At 35.8% G+C, this 20,563-nt stretch overlaps 1 protein-coding gene across 8 annotated transcripts in view; it reads left to right on the top strand.

Moving 5' to 3' along the window:
- LOC101171470 (glutathione S-transferase, C-terminal domain containing) overlaps nucleotides 1-20,563 on the top strand; it is a 54,871-nt gene that overhangs the window by 12,666 nt on the left and 21,642 nt on the right. For 6 of the 8 annotated variants that reach the window (XR_013657994.1, XM_023957336.2, XM_023957331.2 and 3 more), the window contains exons 6-7: nucleotides 19,722-19,837; nucleotides 20,159-20,203. Coding sequence is in view for 7 of the 8 variants with exons in the window: in XM_023957336.2 (XP_023813104.1) it covers nucleotides 19,722-19,837; nucleotides 20,159-20,203 (161 nt within the window). In the remaining variant the exon portion in view is untranslated. The remainder of the gene's footprint in view (nucleotides 1-19,721; nucleotides 19,838-20,158; nucleotides 20,204-20,563) is intronic. The other 2 variants (XM_023957340.2, XM_078952322.1) reach the window with 1 other exon arrangement.

Raw genomic sequence — 20,563 nt, 5'->3', positions numbered from 1 at the left:
CATTTGACTTTTCACACTTCTCTACGCTTTATCTTTCTTTGTTCTATATACTAGAATGGATGCTTTTATGTATTTTATTTCTAACAAGAAATCTAAATAAATAAATAGTTTTTAGTCTTTGCTGTTCTGCAACACAATAAAGAAAAAGTCAACCAGCATACGTTGAATTGTGTCTCAGCTTTGGGAGTGCAAACATTTAACCAAAAAAATTAAAATGTTTTTTTCTTTTTTAGAGGCAAATATGTCTTCTGGACAAGTGGTCATGCACAGAGTTACATGCCTTCAACATGAATGTTGAGTTTGATGGTAGTCAGTATTAATCAGGATTAATATTACCATGTTTTTCCAACTATTAGCTGCTTTGGGGTATATGCACAGATGCCAAAAAAATGCATTATAAAGAAAAAAGAATCATTTATAACTCACACTGGAATATAAGTTGCACTTTTGGGAGAAATGTATTTATCAACATACATGACCGGGCTTTTGATCTTGAAAGACAAATCTTAATAACGGAATGAATAACAAAATAAGACTGGATATATTCATCCTTCACTACAGAAACCATATTTAGTTTCATGAAACATAGGAGGAATAAACCCTTGTGCTATCCTAGGCACTTTAACATTGGGAGTTGGGTCATCTAGACCCACTAGACAGTGCGCTGAACCTTTTTTCTTCAATGATTTGTGATCTTCACTGGTGTCTATGGATTCCATGAAATCTTTCCACCTTTATCCACCTTTGTCATGGTAGGGAGAACACGTCAATGCAAGGGTGGGGTCATCTAAGATAGCACAAGGGTTATATAAGTGTCTAGTATATTAGCGCAATATAAGAACAATTATTCAGATAACCATATCATAGAGAAGACGCTATCAAGTCTAGTTGACTATTTATATCACTTCAAATCCCTAAATCCGTTTAATTCGTTAACGTCTATGTTGCTTTTGAACAATCATGCCGAAGCCGGCTCTTCTTCAGTGGTCATTAGTGGGGGGAAAACAAACACGCTTGTTTATTTAAATTTTTTTTAACAAATACGTAATAATAATATTGTGCAAAATCATGCAAGCTTTTTTTCTTGAGCCCTTCCCTTTATAAGGAAAGATTCTTGACTTTATTATTATTTTTTTTTAATAAGGATCGAATGCCCTGAGACAGACTGGCAACCTGGGTGTAGCCTTTGTCCAACTCTGTGACCCCCAAAACATATTAAGCAAGTTTGGTAGATTAATTGATGGAGGGATGGATGGATGGATGAATGGGTAAGGATAGAGTGTTTCACTGTGGCAAATAGAGAAGTGCTAACATAAGAGGTAAAGATGACACTGAGAAAGTGTGAAAGGCAATGAAGCATAAAAGGGTAAGTGAAGGAGCCATCTAGGGTTTGTACTTGACGCTGATGTTGTGTCCTTCAGGGTTGAGCTGCTAAAAAAAGAAAAAGCTGCCTCCATCTTCCTTTCTTCCTGTTTATAATACAACAAAGATATGATTGGGAGTTTACACTCGATGTTATATACCTATTGTTTTCCTTTCCCTTTGCAGCTTGAAAGCAACTAGGAAGTAGGGCAAAGCCTTGTGGCTTCTTGTAGGAATACTAACACAGTGCAGATACTTAACCTCAGCAGGAACTCCACATGTAATAACTTGTAGTTATATATAAAAATGACTGTTTAGTATTTGTGTGAAATCAAGCTTCATATGCAGGGTCCTTGTGAAATTCTAATAAAAAATGTTTCATTAGAAGTTTTTTATTTTTTAAAGTCAAGGACTTCTTGTTCCATCTCATACCATTCATCATCCTCTGTTTCTTAATTAAATATCAAATAGAAATGTCAGTTGTACTCATCTTCTTGTGTTTTACTTCAGCTTCAGCACAAGTTTAATAAAAGACCAAGCATGCTTAGTTCTCATTTGTCTTTTAGGACAGTGTTTTTCAACCTTTTTTGAGCCACAGCACACTTTAACCTTGACAAAAATCCTGTGGCACACCAGCATCAAAAAAAAAAAAAAAGGAGAAACTCATAGTCTGTACTGATCTACAGCCCCTCCATAATCTCACATGCATTTTTGTGATAATTATTGTGGCAGAAAAAGCTGGAAGTTGCAGCTGTTTTTTCCAGAAGATGTAATAAAAGTTAAGTTGGAAGATTTAAAAACTGTTTGATGTGTGTTTGTTGTGGTTTCAAGACGTTTAACAAGAAAGAGTCATTGTGCGCTGAGACGACATCACTTTAACCCAATGCATCATGGGAGATGTAGTGTGAAAACTGCAGCAAAAGGGCAGAAAGACTAGCGTCTCTGAGCTTCATTATTCATTCTTCATTGTTTTGTTCACTTTTTCCACGGTCTGATACCGGATTCTGTGGAAAGCTACACCGCTAAATACGAGCTTTAGCTGATATTTATGTTGGACTTTATGAGCTAAATCGGAACAAGGAAGTGAAGACTTTAACCACTTCTGATTGGTCAGACTGATGACGTATGATTAAGCCTCCAAGACTGATTGGTGGAGACAGTTAAAGGGGCGGGACTTTTCCAAAAACATCTGAAGCTACGGCTAAATCGCGGTACCGTCATTCTTATCAAATTGTCTTTAATAGAATCAAATAAACACAAAGAAAAAAGTCTTTTACGATCTTTCATATTCCTAACTACTCAGTGTTTTATCAGGGCCTGTTTGGATGAAAACAGAGCTGATATCCTTGAGATGGTAAATGTTTTTAGATCAGTTTAAGAGGGCAATTTCCCACGGCACACGAGTGTGCCGTGGCACACTGGTTGAAAAACACCGTTTTAGAAATATGTAGGGTGTTTAAAAACAGGAAATTGTGTTTTTCAAAGAAATTTAAGGAACAACATCAAATCAACAAAAAAATTGAGTTTATGTATCAGATAAATGTTCTGGTTAAAATTCTAATTTGGATTTTTAAAACTTGTTAGAATCACCTTGAAGTTTAATAAGTTGCATACTAATGACTTTCATTCTTCTCATTTGCATATTGTCCCTTCTGTATTTTATTTCACATTTATTTGTTTGTAGGATAAGCCCCTTGAGATGTGTCATCTCGTTTTCATCTCGTATAAATTAGCAGGCAATATTTGGCTAAATTTAATTGAAATTCAGAGAAATAGATGCACAAATATTGATTTACTGTACAAATGCAATATTTTGTGGCATGTGCATTGTGTTGCCTTCATACTATCAACCCAGTCAAGCAAGAATTCAAACAAGACACAAAGTGTTTATGTTTTCATATTGGTTGGATGAGGATGAAGAAGGAGCACATTCCAGTCTAAAGGGCTTTCTTTTAGTTGGGGAAAAATGAGGTTTAATGCCATTAGGCTGCACTGGTGAGCATTGAAATGTTTTTATATTAAACCTATCCATACATGTTACAGAGAGAGGCTGCTGCAGTGTAGCAGAGCTCGATTCAAGCTCTCCTGGACCAAGATGGGTTCGTGCTGCACCATTTACGCTCATTCCTCATGTTTTCCTCATCACCAACTTTTATAGCTGTACATGATTAAATTATACAGCTGAAAAAATATGCATGAATTTTGCACATCATGAACTCGACGTTTGTGGAACTCACCATTTCAAATACCTATGTTTCAGAGAGGAATAGACGCTGCCAGAGCCCTGCGGTAATGCCATTGTGTTTTTGAGGTTAGGTCGATGCATTAAGCCAATCTCCTTCTTGTGTGGAACCCAAGTAGCTTTGAATGAGCCAACATTTGAAGGAAAAAATGTTTTTGATTCTTTTACTGGCCATTAATGAAGCTCCTTGTTATGATTTAGCAGCCAAAATAGAAGTCAGATAAGAGACCTTATTTCATTTTTTAGTTTGATTTTTTAAAGGTAGATCGTTTTAGATAAATACAGAAGTTATGTTTGCCTAGAGTTGTTTAGGATCTTTCTTCTGTGTTCACAACAATCGTCTTTTTTATATAACCATATTTTCTGCACTATAAGGCACACTTAAAAGGCTTAATTTGGTTCAAAAAACGACAGCCCGATTTATTATCCGGAGTGTTTTATATATGGATTCATTCTGGTTGTCCTTACTGACATTGAAGCAATTTTTTAGAGATACTCGGTGCTCTGTCAAAATTTCAGTCTATTTTTTTTTTTACGCGTTGCAAGCAAGATTGGTTATTCCTGTTAATACACTAATGTGTAGCGGTGTCAGATTGTTTTTTTTAATGTGTAATATAACAAGGTTGGAGCATAGCCATAGTAATGTTTGTTTCAGTGATATCAGTCTGATTTTTTACATGCAAGTAAAGCGCAGCGTGTTACAAATAAGTTCTACAGTTACTGTGAACGCAGTTATACCCAAAACATTATTATTTTGTACTTTGTTCTTTCCTAATTTTGTAGCTTTTAGTCACTTGTCCAAACAAAGCAAACATTCTGAGTTACCGAACTGTTCTGCTGTGAATACTCAGAACAACAATTAGAAAAGTCAGACATACTAGAGACTGGACCACTCAATTATTAACATGTATTTGCTAGATAAGTAAATTATGTATGTATGTTTTAGATTTGGGTGTTGGTCAGCTCCCATGTTTAAAAGAAAATAAAAATATATTTCCTTGCTGTTTTTTTTCTATTTTTTTTTAATGGCAGCTGAACGTGAGTTTATTATTTAATAAGCATTGATAAGGCTATTTGTACACTGCTGCCATTTGCTTAATTCATTCCCGGTTATTAAAACTCCAAAACTCAGCCTACGATTTCTAAATCAGCCATTCTCATTCACAATTAAGTGAACTCAATGTAACCTTTTAAATTGGAGATTTAAAGATACACAGTAAATGCGGGACTCGGGAAAACTAGCACTAGGCTTTGTTACTCACAATTAGATTGGTAATTGGCACTTTATTTGTGCAATTCAAGTTCAAACACAGCCAGACTCCCAGAGGGAGTTTCACCAGCTGCAGTCATGCTGGAGTTCTGCCCATATGATGCAGAGCCAATGGCTGCCTCCATGATAAGCTCCTTGCAAAGTCATTTATGGATATTCATTTGTTTCTATACTTCAGTTTTGTTCAAAGATCTTCTCTTAAAAATCGCAGAGCCGTTTTGCACAGTTTCTTTACCCTTTACACCAGCTCTCAGTGACATTTGGATTATATATTTTTGGCAAATTTGTAAATAGTTTATGATCATGTGTGATTGTATAGTGAAATGACACATTTTTCCCTCTGCGTGTTTTAGAGCTAATCTGTGCACATACTGGTTTTCAATATTTGTTTTTACCTTTTCTATTGTTTGCAGTAGAAATTAAAAAAAAGGAACAACTACCAAAAGCTTGGGTATCTTTCCCACCAAATATGCTTAGTAATATCTCCTTTAATAATGATAAAAAAAAGCTCTTAACTTTCTTTTGTTAACAGTTAAGGGTATTTATCTATGTTCCTTTGTCTTTTAAAAAGACAGGCCCTTTTTGAGGTGGCCAGGGAAGCATGCTTGACCATTTTCCTCCTTGATCCTGTGAGCCAGGATGTTTTAGTTCTGCTTTTTCGAGCATGCAGTTTGTTGAACAGTACTTTAGTTGTTCATATTAAGACTGTGAGAGAGATGCCATCAGGTTTCTTAACATTTATTCTGCTTTATTCCAGAAGCAAAATAAGCTCTCTTTTTGTCATTTTATTCTAGTCTTTTTCATGTTGGCCTATTCAACAGATGACTTTAACCTCTTCTGATGACCAAATAAAAGAGAATGTTAGTTTTTCTACCTTTGTCAATAATTCTTCTCTTGTGCCAATTTTTTCGTATGAGATTACTTAAGACTATTTACCATTTTTACTCTTTTTTTTGTTTTTTTTTACTTCTGAAAGCAAGTGGAAGTGTATCTTGCTTATATTTTCTTTCCTTGAACTGAAGCAAAAAAGCAAACTTTCCTAAAATATTTTTGTTTCTCTTCTTTTCTTTGCACTTATGCATTTTATGTATTCTTTGATTTTGAATTTTGCTTTACAAGCCCCCCCCCCCCCCCCCCCCCATTTAAAAAAATAATTTTTAACCATATTTAGTACAGAGTGAACTGATGATGTCACATTTAGTTTTAGTGCATGCTGGGAGATGTGCTCCTCATGTGGAAGGGACTTTCCCATGTGCCCACATCTATTTTGGCTCCAAAGCAAGATTGTGAATAGATTCTGGCGTCCTTGTTGCTGTTGTGGAGCAGTTCTCCTTCTTGCGTTTTGCACCCTCATCATGTTGGCCTTGTGATAACATGGGGGAACACTGTCATTTGTGTGAATGTTTGTTTTGTGTTTTGTCTTTTTCTGCATTTGCAGATCTTTCCAGAGATAAACATTACTTCTTGACAGAACAGGAGCCCCCATGGACTCATATTCTTACAATGATTGTGTCTCTGAAAGTGTGGCTGTTGACATTCAGACTCTGGCTTGTGTTTCTACATTTAAATTTGTTTTTTATTCAGTAGGAGATGGTAACAAAGACTCTGCTACTTTTGTCATTAGTGTGTGCGATGTCATTTTTAGTATGCAGGTGGCTTAGTGACAGAATAATGATTCATCGGAGTCTTGGTCTAATTATCCAAAGGCCACATGCAGTGTTGTTGGCTGATCTGCAGTCCCTAGATTCTTGGTTCCTCTTTCCTAAATTACAATATCTGCACACTATAATGACATTTGCAAATTTAATGAGGATATTGATCTGCCTTAAATCTACAGAGATGAACTCGACTGTATACAAAGAAATAAACCGATATATTTCAGAATACTGTTTGTCGTGCTAAAAAATGAGCTTCTTTCATTATTGCACTGTTAACTTTTAAATTGAGATTATAATCCATATTTTAATGTTTGAATAGGTTCTTCTAAAAAAATAACAGTTACCCAGGTGACCATATTGACATTTGCATTAAGAAATTCTGTGGGGCTTTACAAGTGAAGCAACAACAATTACACAATTTTATGATCTGTTGTAAAGGGGTTCTCAGTTGTCTTTTTAATCATGAATATGCAGTTTTTAGCCCAAATCAAAAAGCCTGTGTAGTTTTCTAGGACATAGTTTCTGGAGAACAGCAGTAGTTCATTGGAAATTTGCCACTGCACTGGGAACAGGATAGTGCGTGGAGTAAGCCTAGCCCCATTTCCCATCATCAACCTGTTTAAAGGCTTTCCCACCAGCTTGCAGCCCATTATAACCCCTAACTAACAACAAAAATGGCAATATTGGCGCTATCCAGCCGTGCAGCTTTGGGCCAGATGCTAGCTCAGACGAGGAAAATAAAGACATACACGGAACTAGTTGTTTACAAGATGTATAAGAATGGAGCGTAGCAGGAAGCTTGCAGACCTTCTGATTGCAGCTTATACATCACTGGTACAAGCTTTTTCAAACGATACTTTATTGTCTGCTTCTGATTCACAACAATTTGAATAAAGAAATACCCAGAAATGCTATTTTAAGCTTAATTGTCTTTAAATATGTCCTCCATCCTCAGAAAAATTCTATAAGATGTTAAAAAAAATAAAAACAAGTTTTTATCTGAGTAATTTAGTTAAGAGGAATTACAGACTTTTTAACCCTTGTGCTATCCTAGGCACTTTAACATTGGGAGTTGGGTCATTTAGACCCACTAGACAGTGCTCTGAACCTTTTTTCTTCAATGATTTGTGATCTTCACTGGTGTCCATGGATTACATGAAATCTTTCCACCTTTATCCCCCTTTGTCATGGTAGGGAGAACACCTCAATGGAAGGGTGGGGTCATCTAAGATAGCACAAGGGTTAAAAACAAAACTACAACAAACAACTACATCAATAAATGAAAGTTCATTAATTTATCAAAAGCATAACAAATATGTATTCAGTTTTTAATCAACATTTTCCTTCAACTGTGTTCTTTTTATTTTTCTCAACATTTACAAGCTGGAACATTTTTCTGAAGTCTGCAGGCGTAAGAAAACATTTACTCAACATTCTTGTGGTTTGAACCCTCTGGGCCACCATCTCCCTTTCTCTGACAGTTCTGCCAGACTACACAGAGTAGAGAATGTGTGCTGAATAAAAGCAGAATGTGGAGTTAAGACGGAGCAGAGTTTGCACAGCGCATCCTTAAAAAGCGGTAAACAGGAAGACGCACAGTTTTTCCGGCATGCTGCCATGTTGCTTTTGTAGAGTATAAGTGGCCTCATTTCTGTATAGATTATTTAATTAACAGAACCACAAAGCTGCAAGCTACTAAAAGAGGTGTGTAGCAAATACATTTTTTAAGAGTAAATACTGTTCTCTTCAGAGTAGATTTAATGCTCTACATTTTTTATTTCACCTGAGTAAACTTGGGATTGAAAACAAAAGTCTTACTCAGCAATATTTGTTTAATGGATTTTAAACCAAGGATTTTCCTTTTTATTAAATGTATTATCACTTTTATGTCATTTTTATCAGCAATAATTATATAAAAAAAGTGTGCACATTTTTGGCAGCCTGGTTCCTTTTTAAGATCGTTTAAGCTAAAAAGCTCTATAGCCATCTAGAATTATTTATCATAAATATTTCTAGATTATTAAAAAATATCAAGTTTAATTGATTTCATGTTTTTCTATGTGATCATGAGTTTTCTTATGGATTTTTTCTTCAATACTTCGACAGAAACAGAACATTATTGGATAAAAAAATAATCTCAAATGCATAAAGTTTACACTACAACTGCTGAATGGTTAAACATTTACTTACCATTGAAACAGTTCTGTCTTCAGTTAGTTTTTTTTTTACCTTTACTTGGCTAGTGTTGGGTGACCACATTCTTTTTTTTATTCTTGAGCAAGAACAGTTTTTCTTTATGTCTTTCTGAGTAATTTAAGTTAAGTGAAGATGGCAGAAAAAGGTTATTTGCATTTTTTTTCCTTTTTAGGAAATTTTATTTTAGTTAGGTATAGTATTAAATTAAGCCTTCCATCATTTTCCCTAGTTCAGTAGTTTTATGTTCTTTTCTTACAGTGTGCACTAAAAAATGAAGAAAATAGAGCAAAGTGAATTAAAATTTGTCAAAAAGAAAGGGTTAAATAAAAAGAGGATTAAAACTGTTTTTGGGTTGGATAATAAATATTATTATTGTAATTATATTTTACCCCAACAGACTGCTTTTTCTCTTTATAGAATAGGTGAGTGGAGTTTTCCAACCTGGACTCTTTATACAGCTCTTGGTGTGTATGAATAAAAAGCAGCCCTGTTATGTACATTGTTATGCTTCCTGAACTGCCTGATGAGTTACACTGTTGTGATTATGTCCAAAAATCCTAATTCCTATGCATATGAACTGAAGCCCAGGTGTAGTTCTTTGTTCTTGACAGTTTGAAAACACAATTTACTAAATAAATAAAAATATTTGCATATTTAAATATTAAAAAGAAAATTGAAAAAAAAAATTTGATTTCAAATCTTCCCATTTCTGAACTCCTCCTTGCCATGCTAAGAATGTACAATTGTTTAAACAATTTTTCCCTCTTGTAAAACACTTCTGTTATAAAAGTCAGTAATTGGATGTACTCCTTGGTGCAAAACTGACATCTCCGTTTGGATGTATGCTCATTGTGAAAGAAAGCACTGCAGACAAATTGGGAATGTGCCTTAACCTGTCAGAAGGAGTGTTGGAGTTCAGTAATTATGCAGACCTTTTGCCTGCAGCCATGTCAGGTGGTGCTCTGGCCGTCACTCCATTGTTAGTCAGCGATTGCTCTTGAGAAATTTGTTTTGTATATTTATCTTCACTTTCTTTTGTTTTTGTAGTTTTAGCATATTTGTATAGAGGTGTTGACAAAACTTTGACTTTCTGTTAAAGATGACAAAAAAGTGAGCTTTTGCTATTTTAATTTTTCCTTTTTCAAACCAGTGCAATAGGATTAAAATAAGTTGAAGCTCAGTGTATTTCCTTCCTGGATGTCTGACAGTTTTATTTAGCAATAACTGCATATAATCAAAAGTATTATACTTTTTAAGTAAATTAACACATTTTCTCTATTGAATGTAGTTAATTTACTATTTGAAAAGTGTTTAAAAAAATACTGTGTTCCTGTGTTCATCGCGGGAATTACGTTCTAAAAATAACCTACAGTTTGTGAAATACGTGAAGTAGGAATACAGATGTTTTAAGATGTAAAACCCCTCACTACACGTTTTATATACGTTTTTCAGACATGAAAATTTTCACGTTTCTCTCTTGTTTTAACTTTTTAAAAGTTCAAACCCTCGTGGAAAAATAAAAATCCAGTATTATAGGATGAAAGCAAAGATCTTTATATCAATTTGGCAAACTGAACACATCCTGTACCTGAGACACGGTACAGAGGAGACTGATTAACAAGATCTACAATTAATAAGGACACAGAACGTGACACCCTGTTTAAAAAAAAAAAAAAAAAAAGTATGCAAAATTGCATTGAAAAAAATCAGTGAAATGGCGAGACTGCTAAAAGTGAACCGCAATATATAACAAGGAGTCACTGTATTATCAAAATTTGAACCCAAAGTCTCACTGCTTCAGATCACTACTGTGACAAGTTTTGACCTTTCCACTACAGATAGTGCTTATGTAAAGAGTGTAGATTTAAATTATGTAAAAACACTAAATGTCTAACAATTTTCTTCCTGATTTGTGCGACAAGACAAAATAATCGGACATAAATGGGTTTGCATTTTATGATGCGATATTTAAATAAGCTTAACTTTGAACTTTATGTACTTGCTGTAACTGAATGTATTTCTTTTTAAGTTGCACTTTTAATTTTGCTTTTAAGACTATGATAAGTAGAGCTTTAGGTACTTATAGACCAGCAAAGTGAATGAATTGTTCATGCAGGCAGGTTTGGTTTTTGCTGGGTTGGGATTTGGACGCTCATTTCCACTTATAGCCCTTTTTACCTAAGCACTTTTTCTCTTGACATCAAGTGTCTCTGATCATTTACAAGGGACCTTTTTGTGTCTCAAGGAATGGAAGAAAAGTAAAGAGAGTAAATTATTAAACACTACACACTCTGTGAGTGACAAGATAATCAGAAAATGTCCCACGGGTGAATATACAGTCAGGACCATAAATATTTGGACAGAGACACATTCTTTCTAATTTTGTTTCTGCCTGGAGTTAATTAGAGGACTCTTTTTTGCTGTGAACAGACAACATGCGGTCAATGGAGCCCTCCATGCAGGTGAAATTAGCCATCATTAAGCTGAGAAAACAGAAAAAAAACATGCGAGAAATTGCTACAGTATTAGAAGTGGCAAAATCAACAGTGTGGTACATCCTGAGAAAGAAAGAAAGAAAGAAAGCACTGGTGAACTCTGCAACGCAAAAAGACCTGGACGTCCACGGAAGACAACAGTGGTGGATGATGGCAGAATCATTTCCATGGTGAAGAAGAACCCGTTCACAACAGCCAACCAAGTGAACAACACTCTCCAGGAGGTAGGCGGATCAATATCCAAGTCTACCATAAAAAGAAGACTGCATGGAAGTAGATACAGAGGGTACACTGCAAGATGCAAGCCACTCATATTCCTCAAGAATAGGAAAAAGGCTAGATAGGACTTTGCTAAAAAGCATCTAAAAAAGCCAGCACAGTTCTGGAAAAACATTCTTTGGACAGATGAAACCAAAATCAACCTCTACCAGAATGATGGCAAGAGAAAAGTATGGAGAAGGCGTGGAGAAGCTCATGATCCAAAGCGCACTACATCATCAGTAAAACACTGTGGAGGCAGTGTGATGGTCTGGGCGTGCATGGCTGCTAGTGGCACTGGGACACTAGTGTCTATTGATGACGTGACACAGGACAGAAGCAGCCCAATGAATTCTGAGGTGTTCAGAAACATACTGCCTGCGCAGATTTAGGTGAATGCAGCCAAACTGATTGGGCGGCGTTTCATGATACAGATGGACAACGACCCAAAACATACAGCCAAAGCAACTCAGGAGTTTATTAAAGCAAAAAAGTGGAATATTCTTGAATGGCCAAGTCAGTCACTTGATCTTAACCCAATTGAGCATGCATTTCACTTGTTGAAGACTAAACTTCAGACAGAAAGGCCCACAAACAAACAGCAACTGAAAGCCTCTGCAGTAAAGGCCTGGCAGAGCATTCAGAAGCAGAAAACCCATCTGGTGATGTGATGGGTTCAAGACTTCAGGCTGTCATTACCAACAAATGGTTTTCAACCAAATACTAGTAATGACCATTTTGTTTTCAGTTATTTCATTTGTCCAATTACTTACGAGCCCATGAAATGAAGGGATTGTGTTTAAAAAATGCTTTAGTTTTTCACATAAGTTTTTCACAATAGTTTTTCACACAAAGTATCAACATTCAACACTAAAGCCAGTCTTGCTAGTGTGCAAAAAACATTGTCTGCTTTTACACTGCACTCTTAAGATAACTATTTTATAATAACAACTGCTCACTGATTGACAGGAATGCGCATAAAGAGCACAAATAACAAAAACGACAACCCACCATGTGCCTTAGGTTTTTAACAGCATTCTGGTTAAGTAATTTCTGAAATAAACCAAACTTGAAATTCAGTCTTGAGAGTTCTGATACAAACCTTTTAAAATTGTAAGTTAACAATAACTGTTCTTTGATCGATTTTGACGTTGCCTGCATGTTATTTCTATCATGCGGCGGTTTCAGCAGGAAATGCAGCTTTTGGTATTATTTATATGTATATCTGTTTAGGACAGTGGCTGTTTATGTATGTTGCCACCTACTTTTTCTTAATAAATCCACATTTTAAATACTCTCATGAAGTCTTGACAATAGTAAGTGCATGTCCTTACGTGACATGGAGTTGCTCTGTGACTGCTCAATGAAGCTCTTGTTTCCATACAGATCCTTTGATGCGTATCATTATGCTCTGTTTACTCCATGCGATGAAGTCTAATGGAACCAGTTTTTTTTCTTTTACTTTGTCTGTCTGGACTGTGTTACTGTGAATTTAGGACTCTCAGGAAGTCTGTCTGTATTTTTCCTGGCACAGAGTCAGGATCATCATCAGCTCTTAAGGACAGACTATGATTCCCTTGGAATACTGAAACATTCCCATCCATCTTTCTTTAGCTGTTGGTGCATTAGCTGCTCTGGCACCTGTGTTTTAGATTAAACTAGGAGAAGCATTTGCTCCTAACTTGCTGAAATAGACTTTTTGATGATATTTCACACAAGTCTCTCCATTTAGTGTGTATAAGGGAACTAGAACCCCCATGCAAGTGCTGGACAACACTTCAAAAGTTTGGGATTTTAGTGTAATCTCTTAAACACAGTATTAAAAGTATTAATCAATAGTAGAAATTTAACAAAAAAAAAGTTCTTCAAGGTCAGGATGTAGGGTTTTGTGGATTTAAGTACTGGACTGCTCTCTGACAACAAATGCATTTGTGTTGGGAACCCATCCAGAATATGTTTTCACTCTGCCAAAAAAAAACAAGAAAGTGCATTACTTGAGCGGGTTACAGCTACAGGCTCTTCCACAACTGTGTTAGTGACAAAGAACTATGGATGGCTGTTTAATACTGATATTTATTACTCTCCATAAAAATCCTTGGTTGTTAGGACTCCAACAAATGTGCCGTCTTTACACTAATAAAAAGAGATAGCAGTGACTTTTTAAAGTTCCCACAAAAAAATCAATTTAATCATCTAAATCAAAGCCTCAATTCAGTTCTGCTTGTAATTCCTTTGCATACCAGCATGTCCAGAATGATAGATGTGATATCCTACACATCCCCCCAAGTGTCACAACTATGCCTCTACATTTGATTTCTAGTGATGTACCTGGTTGATAAGGACATGGACAGATCTACTGATACAGATCTACAGATGAAAGAAGACATGGTGGCTCACTGCCAGCCCTAACACAAGCGCTAAAGACGGCACACAGGATAATGGACCTTCAGTCTCCCCCAATGACACAATCACTGCAAGGCTTTCGGTTTGCTTTAGTTCTTGGAGGTGAAAAAGCCTGAGTCATCCCTATCAAAAAAGCTGCTTCTCAGTCACAAAAACTCTTTTTAACTCTAAGTTCTAGCATTTTATTATTATTAATCATAATGGTGACATGAAGGTTGTTTTTATTTTTTCCCAAATCCACCAGCACCACCATATTATAAACCCATCATGTGTTTTTACATGTTCTTTTGGCATTTTTCTGATGATGGAGGACATATTGTAAGAAAATTGATCTTAAAATTGCAGCTTTTATTATTTCTTTATTCAAATCATTGTGAATCCGGAGCAGATAAAAAATGCAGTTTGAAAAAATTGGTATTTATGACGTAGAAAGTACCGTGGGGCACAAGCTCTCTGCTCCACTCCACTCTGATTCATTCACTTGTAGACGACTAGATACGTGTTTCAGCTATGGGTCACACACAAGAAGGTGTGTGGGGTTGCTCCTTGCCAGCGGTCACGTCCAGAACTCGGAGGTAAATTTCTAATGAACTCCCGCCTTTCTGCAGAAATAATGTTCTAGAAAACGACACAGGTGTTTTAATTTTGGCTAAAAACTGCACACCGGTAATCATAATTAGAAGACCACTAGAAATGTTTTTAAGATAAACCAAAAGATGTTTGAAGCCTTGTATTCTGGGCAATATGGGAAGGTACAGGGACCACAAAACTCAAAAGTTGGTCAGTATGGCAAGTAAGTGAATGTCTCTGTATGGTACTTTAGCATGAACTAAGCGCTGAGAGTTTTGACATCAGTGCTTCAAAAAAAAATCTAAAAAATGCTATTTACCAAAAGAAAATAGATGTTTTTTTATTTACCCATGGTGGTGTATAGAATTTTAATACTGGTTACAATTTTGATCGCATATAAAATCAAGTCTCCTTAGTGAATTGTGCAAGACACAGAAGGGCATTATACCAACCATCAAGGTGTGAGATAAAGCCAAAAGGTTATACAATGCAGTCTTGTTATACTAATTTTAGTCTTTTAGTTAGAATATTTTGGCTGTATCCTTTTTTTCCCTAATGAAAAGCCCAGAAATGGAGGCTTTCTGTTGATTACACATTTTTACTAAATCGCATATCAATGAGGCCTGCATGCACACGCTGGAGATGCATACCCATAGCACTGTTTTGTTACATGTGCACCTTCTGCAAGTAAAGACTGCTCCAGAATGGGGTTCTGGGAGTTGCTTCTGCATTTATTTATAGGGGACATTAATTGTACATGTGAGAATGGATTTGAAGGGTTTGACTAAATATGCACGTGCATGACGTCTGTAGCACACCCCTTCGCTTTTCCAGACCATTGGATGTTAATATTTTATCCTAATACAGTGTGAAGATATCACTTATTGGATATTTTTTTTATTTTTTCCTAAAGAAGTCCAAATGTTCTTTCTTTGTCGTTTTTGTTCCTGCTTCACACGGCTGTACAATGTCTGACTGATTGCTGACACATTGGCTTAGTAATGATCACAACGCCATTTTATGCCCACCTGCCAGCTCGTCTCAGCAGTTCATCAAAGAGGTTTGCTCGGACAAACGGTATCAGTTCCCAGCAAGCGTGATTGTGCTTGATTGTTGATCACACATGCTTGAGGGATGTGATAAAATTAGAAAAGGAATAAGCAGGATGAAAGAAGAGTGGCACAAGAAGGGAGGATGAGAAATCCTCCGTTTTCTTTTTGTTTCTTACATAGAAATGATTTGTAATTTGGTAGTGAGTCTATGCTTTGATGAATACTTCATTCAGGCCTGGTTGATTACTTTTATCCATTCATTTTCTTTTTGTTTTCGGAATAATGGGCAGTTTTTCAAAGTGGCCATGATCTAATTTCATGCAATTTCCATCTTCCGCCTTTTTTCTAAGACAGTTGCAGGGGAAACTTTTGTATAAAAACAATAATTTGTTAGCAAGCAGTGAAACTTAAAAAAAATTCTATCTTTGGAGAAAAACATCAGCTCAATAGAAAAAATAGTACAAGAAAGCATAGTCCCTTTTTTAGAAGTTACACATTATATTGCAATAAACTTTGAAATGCTGTAGACTTCAAGAGCTACAAATGACTTAATTATTACGTGTTGGGAAGCCTCAGCTGTAATAATAAGTGACAGCGGCAAGAATCAGTAAACAGTGTTCTTGAAAATATTTCATCAGCTGCTGTGTTTTGTCCTTTAAAAAACAAGATGATTTGTTCCTGTTGAATCTTAGAAATTAGTCACTTGTTTAGCAACTTATCTCAATTGTCATTAGACGAATATGATCTCTAAAGCTATTAAGGATTTTATAGGGCTCTCAGCCAGTAATTGCTTAAGTGATTGATTATTCATTTACCAATTAATATACATACGGTAATTTATTTGTCTCTAGCCTTGCTATTGTTGGGTGTGTTCAGTAATGTAATAATTTTCGTAATAAATCTTGTGAAAAAGCATATGAGGTAAGCTCATAGAGTAACTATTGGGAATTCTAAAGATATTTTAACTTTTAAACAAAAAATTAGGAATATTTTTAGTTAATTTTATTTAACAGTTGTCTATATTATCTTTATTGAAATATTCATTGTTTTTTTTTTTTTACCTGACATTGTCATATAACCCCTGATTAGGGTTTACAGATAATTTAATTATTGTTTTGATTCAATCTAAAGTTGTAATAGGATGTATGTTTTGCTCAATTCTACACTGTGACATGCAATAAAACTGTTGTTTTTCTCCATTTCCACCAAGAATACAGTAGTTCTTTTTTTCATAACTTGGTAATTCCATTTGAAGAAGAAGACTGCAGTTACAAAAGATTGACATTCATTTTATTTCTTTTTTTGTTGTTGTTGATAAATCACAAAGACCTGGGTTTTGTCCTGATTTTCTTACTACTTAGTGCACCATAAAGTGTGTTCACCATTTTGTTGGGCTGTCCAAATCTACAATTCCCAAAATGCAGGGACTTGGAAATTTCCCAGAAGCCTCTGCACAAAAACAAGGGGAAATCAATGCTCTTTCAGTTGACAAATAGTGACAGTAATAAATAGCTTTTTAATGATTTGTCATTTGAGAAAAAAAAAAAAGTAATTTTAATTTTAATAAACCATCCAAATTGTTAACATCAGAACAAAGTGGATTCAGAAATAGTCTTTGGAAAACGTTCTTATTTTTCAGGTTTTGACTTCGGAAAATGGGTGGCTTCATATTTATCATTTTAAAAAAAGGTTGTGAGCATGTTTCCAAATTGCATAGGATAGTCCCGCACTATATGGTCTTTAAGGGGTTGGGGAGTAGTGAGGGAATTCAAACTTTGCCCTGGTTGCAGATGAGGCTTTTGTATCATTGTAGCTTAAAAAGAAAAGAAAAAAAAAACACATGTACAGCCTGATGGAAATATTGTATTCTATAAGTTTTGTGTAAACTTAACTAAAGTTCAAGACTATTTTTTTCTTTGTTTGAGAATTCTCACGTCACATCACTCTTCACACTTTAGAAACTTATGCCATAGCTGTAACGGATTGAAGAATTTGTAATGTCTCAAAATGACGGATCATACTTGTTTTAAACAACCCAGCCATCATTCATTTCCTTTCTCCGTGGAGTATCTGGTACTTCAATGATATATGATGTCTCATGAGGGCCCGTCGGTTGATATAGGTGACCCATCTCCCAAAATCTGGGACTTGTTGGCCCACTACCTATAATCTCCATCTGTTAAAACAAAAATAGAAAGGCAATTTAAGATATTTTGTTTGTGATACGTTTATGGTAGAGATACTGCTACACCAGTAAGGATGTTTAAAGGTTTTAAGAAGTTTAAGTTTTATGAGAGTAGATTATGCCTTTATGTCTTATCAAACTGCTACAATAAAGTGGGAACACAAATACATACTGAACCAAAGATTATAATCAAGTTTAAAAATACACAGTGTGATAGTAAAGTTCAGACGTTAACTAAACCATTTGAATTTCTGAGATGCTGTTAACTGAAACCGATGTGTAACTTTGCCTCTCTGCAGTACATATAATAGTCCTTACCTGATGGAAAGAGGCATCAGAGTGGATTTTTGCTCTTTTTATTACACTCATGTTTAGTATTGTTAAAAATGAGACAGGAGCTCAATATTTAAAAGCTGCCCTGTAATAGATATAGTGTGGAGAGTGAGTTAGAAATGCTGAAAACTTTTTTTTTTTTTTTAAGAATATTAGTCATCCTTTTTCTTTTACCACCTTAAATTCACAGCTCATTTTTTTAGTTGTTATGTAGCGTTTTGTGTGATGGAACCAGCAGGGAAATGACTGTTGCAGAACCATCAACCAGTGCATTTGTGATCAATAGACGCTTGTGAGCATCTTTGAGTTTTTATGGAAATCGAAACTCTTTTTTCGATGATTATTGTTTAAGTAGTATTTTTCCACACCTTTCAGCTCCTTTCATCCACCAAACTGCATCACACTTACATTTGCAAAAATGAATTCTAATTTGAAATGACTTGAGGATACTGTGACTCTGAAACTGCCTTTATAATCACCTGTCCAGCCTTGCAAAGTATATGCATTACTGGAAAAGTGAACCTTATCGAAATGGCCTCACGCCAGCACTTTAGTAGACTGATGGAACAATTAATGCTACATAAGAGGCCATAATTTATATTCCACCTTCCTACCTTGTCAAATTTCATCATACTTCTTGTTGCTTTTGGCAGCAGGAATCTAAATTCTTTCAATTGCATCAAAAACCTCAGTTTTTAACCAAAAAGTTGTCTATTTTCAAGGGATGCTATTCACTTTACACCTTTATTGAAATTCATTTGTCATTTCTTTTGAGTGCTCTGTCCATGAGACTGGGATTTTCTGACAAAGAGCTGAGTTTGGAGGTGAAGAAAAGCAAGTCAAAGGATCATAGTATTAAAATAGTATTTCTTTTTGATATTTTACAGTTTTAATCGTGGGGGTTAAACCCACAAGAAAATGAAACTTTTGTGATTTAGGATCTATGAACCAAAGATAGTAAAATAGTAAATGGTGTATACTTTTATGGCGCTTTTCTACCTTCTGTGAAGGCCAAAAGCGCTTTAGAGTCACAGTCCCATTCACACATTCACATCCTGATGGCGGCTCCACTGCCAAACACTGGGGCCAACCTTCCACCAGAGGCAAGGACACTTCGCCATATGGACGGCAAACATCCGATCAGAGGTCGGCCCAGAGATGCCTCCAAGGCATGAAAGAAAACATTTCACCAGTGGTTTCGTGTCAGCTTTGAGTTCACCAAAGAAGGGTGCAGGAAGAGACTGCTGGGAGTTTTCCTGATAATGGACTTTGATGGAGCTTGTAGCGGGAAGATCTGCCACAAGCACAAAGAAAGCTGATTCTGCCTCAGGACTCATGTTTTTTAAGCCAGATAATATGCACTTACCTGATGACAATTGGCTACAATGATGTGGGCAAGAGAATGGAAGCCTTTTTTCTCTGTGCGCTGTAGCTGTTATGGCTGGCTTGAAAGCCTCCAAGTTGCTTCACTAAATTAAAGCCTAAAAAGGAATATTTGGGTTCATTAACTTAATAAATTATTGCAAGAACTTTTCTATGCAGGTTTATAAAGAATAATCTATTATCCTACATAAACATCAAATGTACATTTTTTTCTAATTTTGTAATCCCTAAATATTAATTCAGCTTCACTGCATCAAAAAAATCCTCTTCATCTCTATTCATAAAATATGTTTGTGTTTTTCTGTTTTTCTTAGGTAAAATGTCAAATATTCGTGCAATCAGAAAGATGCAACAGCTGAATAACTTAATCGCCATGGTTACGGACCTAGCCAGGCCAGGAGATACAATCGTGGATTTCTGCAGTGGAACGGTAACAGTAATCACCCGTCGGTCCGGCGTTTGTCTCACTGTTACATCTGAGCACTGCTACATTAGATTGCCGCTCCATTAAAGATCTCCTGAAACGGAGCGCGTCTTTTTTATTCTGTCACACTTTTTCTTTCTCACTTTAAATGCCTTTTGTTCGGCTGTCACCCGGCCATGCCCTCAAGCAGACTGGTCGTTATATTCATGAGAAGGCTGTGTAGTTGGAAGGATGTTGGAAGCAATACACATGACTGTGGTGGGACTCTTGTTTGATGTGGCACTTCTGTGCATTGTTATTCACCTCTCTAATTGTCTGGTCTCCCAGGGCCACGTAGGGATCGTTCTTGCTCACACTTTTCCAGACTGTCAGGTAAGTGTGCTTTTTAGACGTAACAAAGAGTTCCTTATTCTTACCTGATTTAAACCCGTTCTAAACACCCGCTTCGATGACAATTATTTTTTTGATGTTTTTAACATGTTTTTGTGAAAATGTTCTTATTATATAGGACATATGTAAAGAAAATTAATATTAAAATACAGTTCCGAGTATTTCTTTATTAAAGTCAAAGTCTGTTAATCAGGAGCTGACAAAAAAGATTATAGTTGGAATGTAGAAGCTTCAATCAGCAGCTCATGCTGCCTGCTCCGCCCCATCCCGATGCATCCACTTGTAGACGGATTCATCCACTTGTAAACGAGTAGATCCATCAACGTCTTTGATTTCCTCGTC

This window comes from Oryzias latipes, chromosome 1, assembly GCF_053564925.1.
Source record: "Oryzias latipes strain Hd-rR chromosome 1, Olatipes_Hd-rR_3.1".
Lineage (NCBI taxonomy): Eukaryota > Metazoa > Chordata > Actinopteri > Beloniformes > Adrianichthyidae > Oryzias > Oryzias latipes.
The sequence above is the reverse complement of the archived record's forward strand: the minus strand, read 5'-3'. Positions and strand labels throughout refer to the sequence as shown.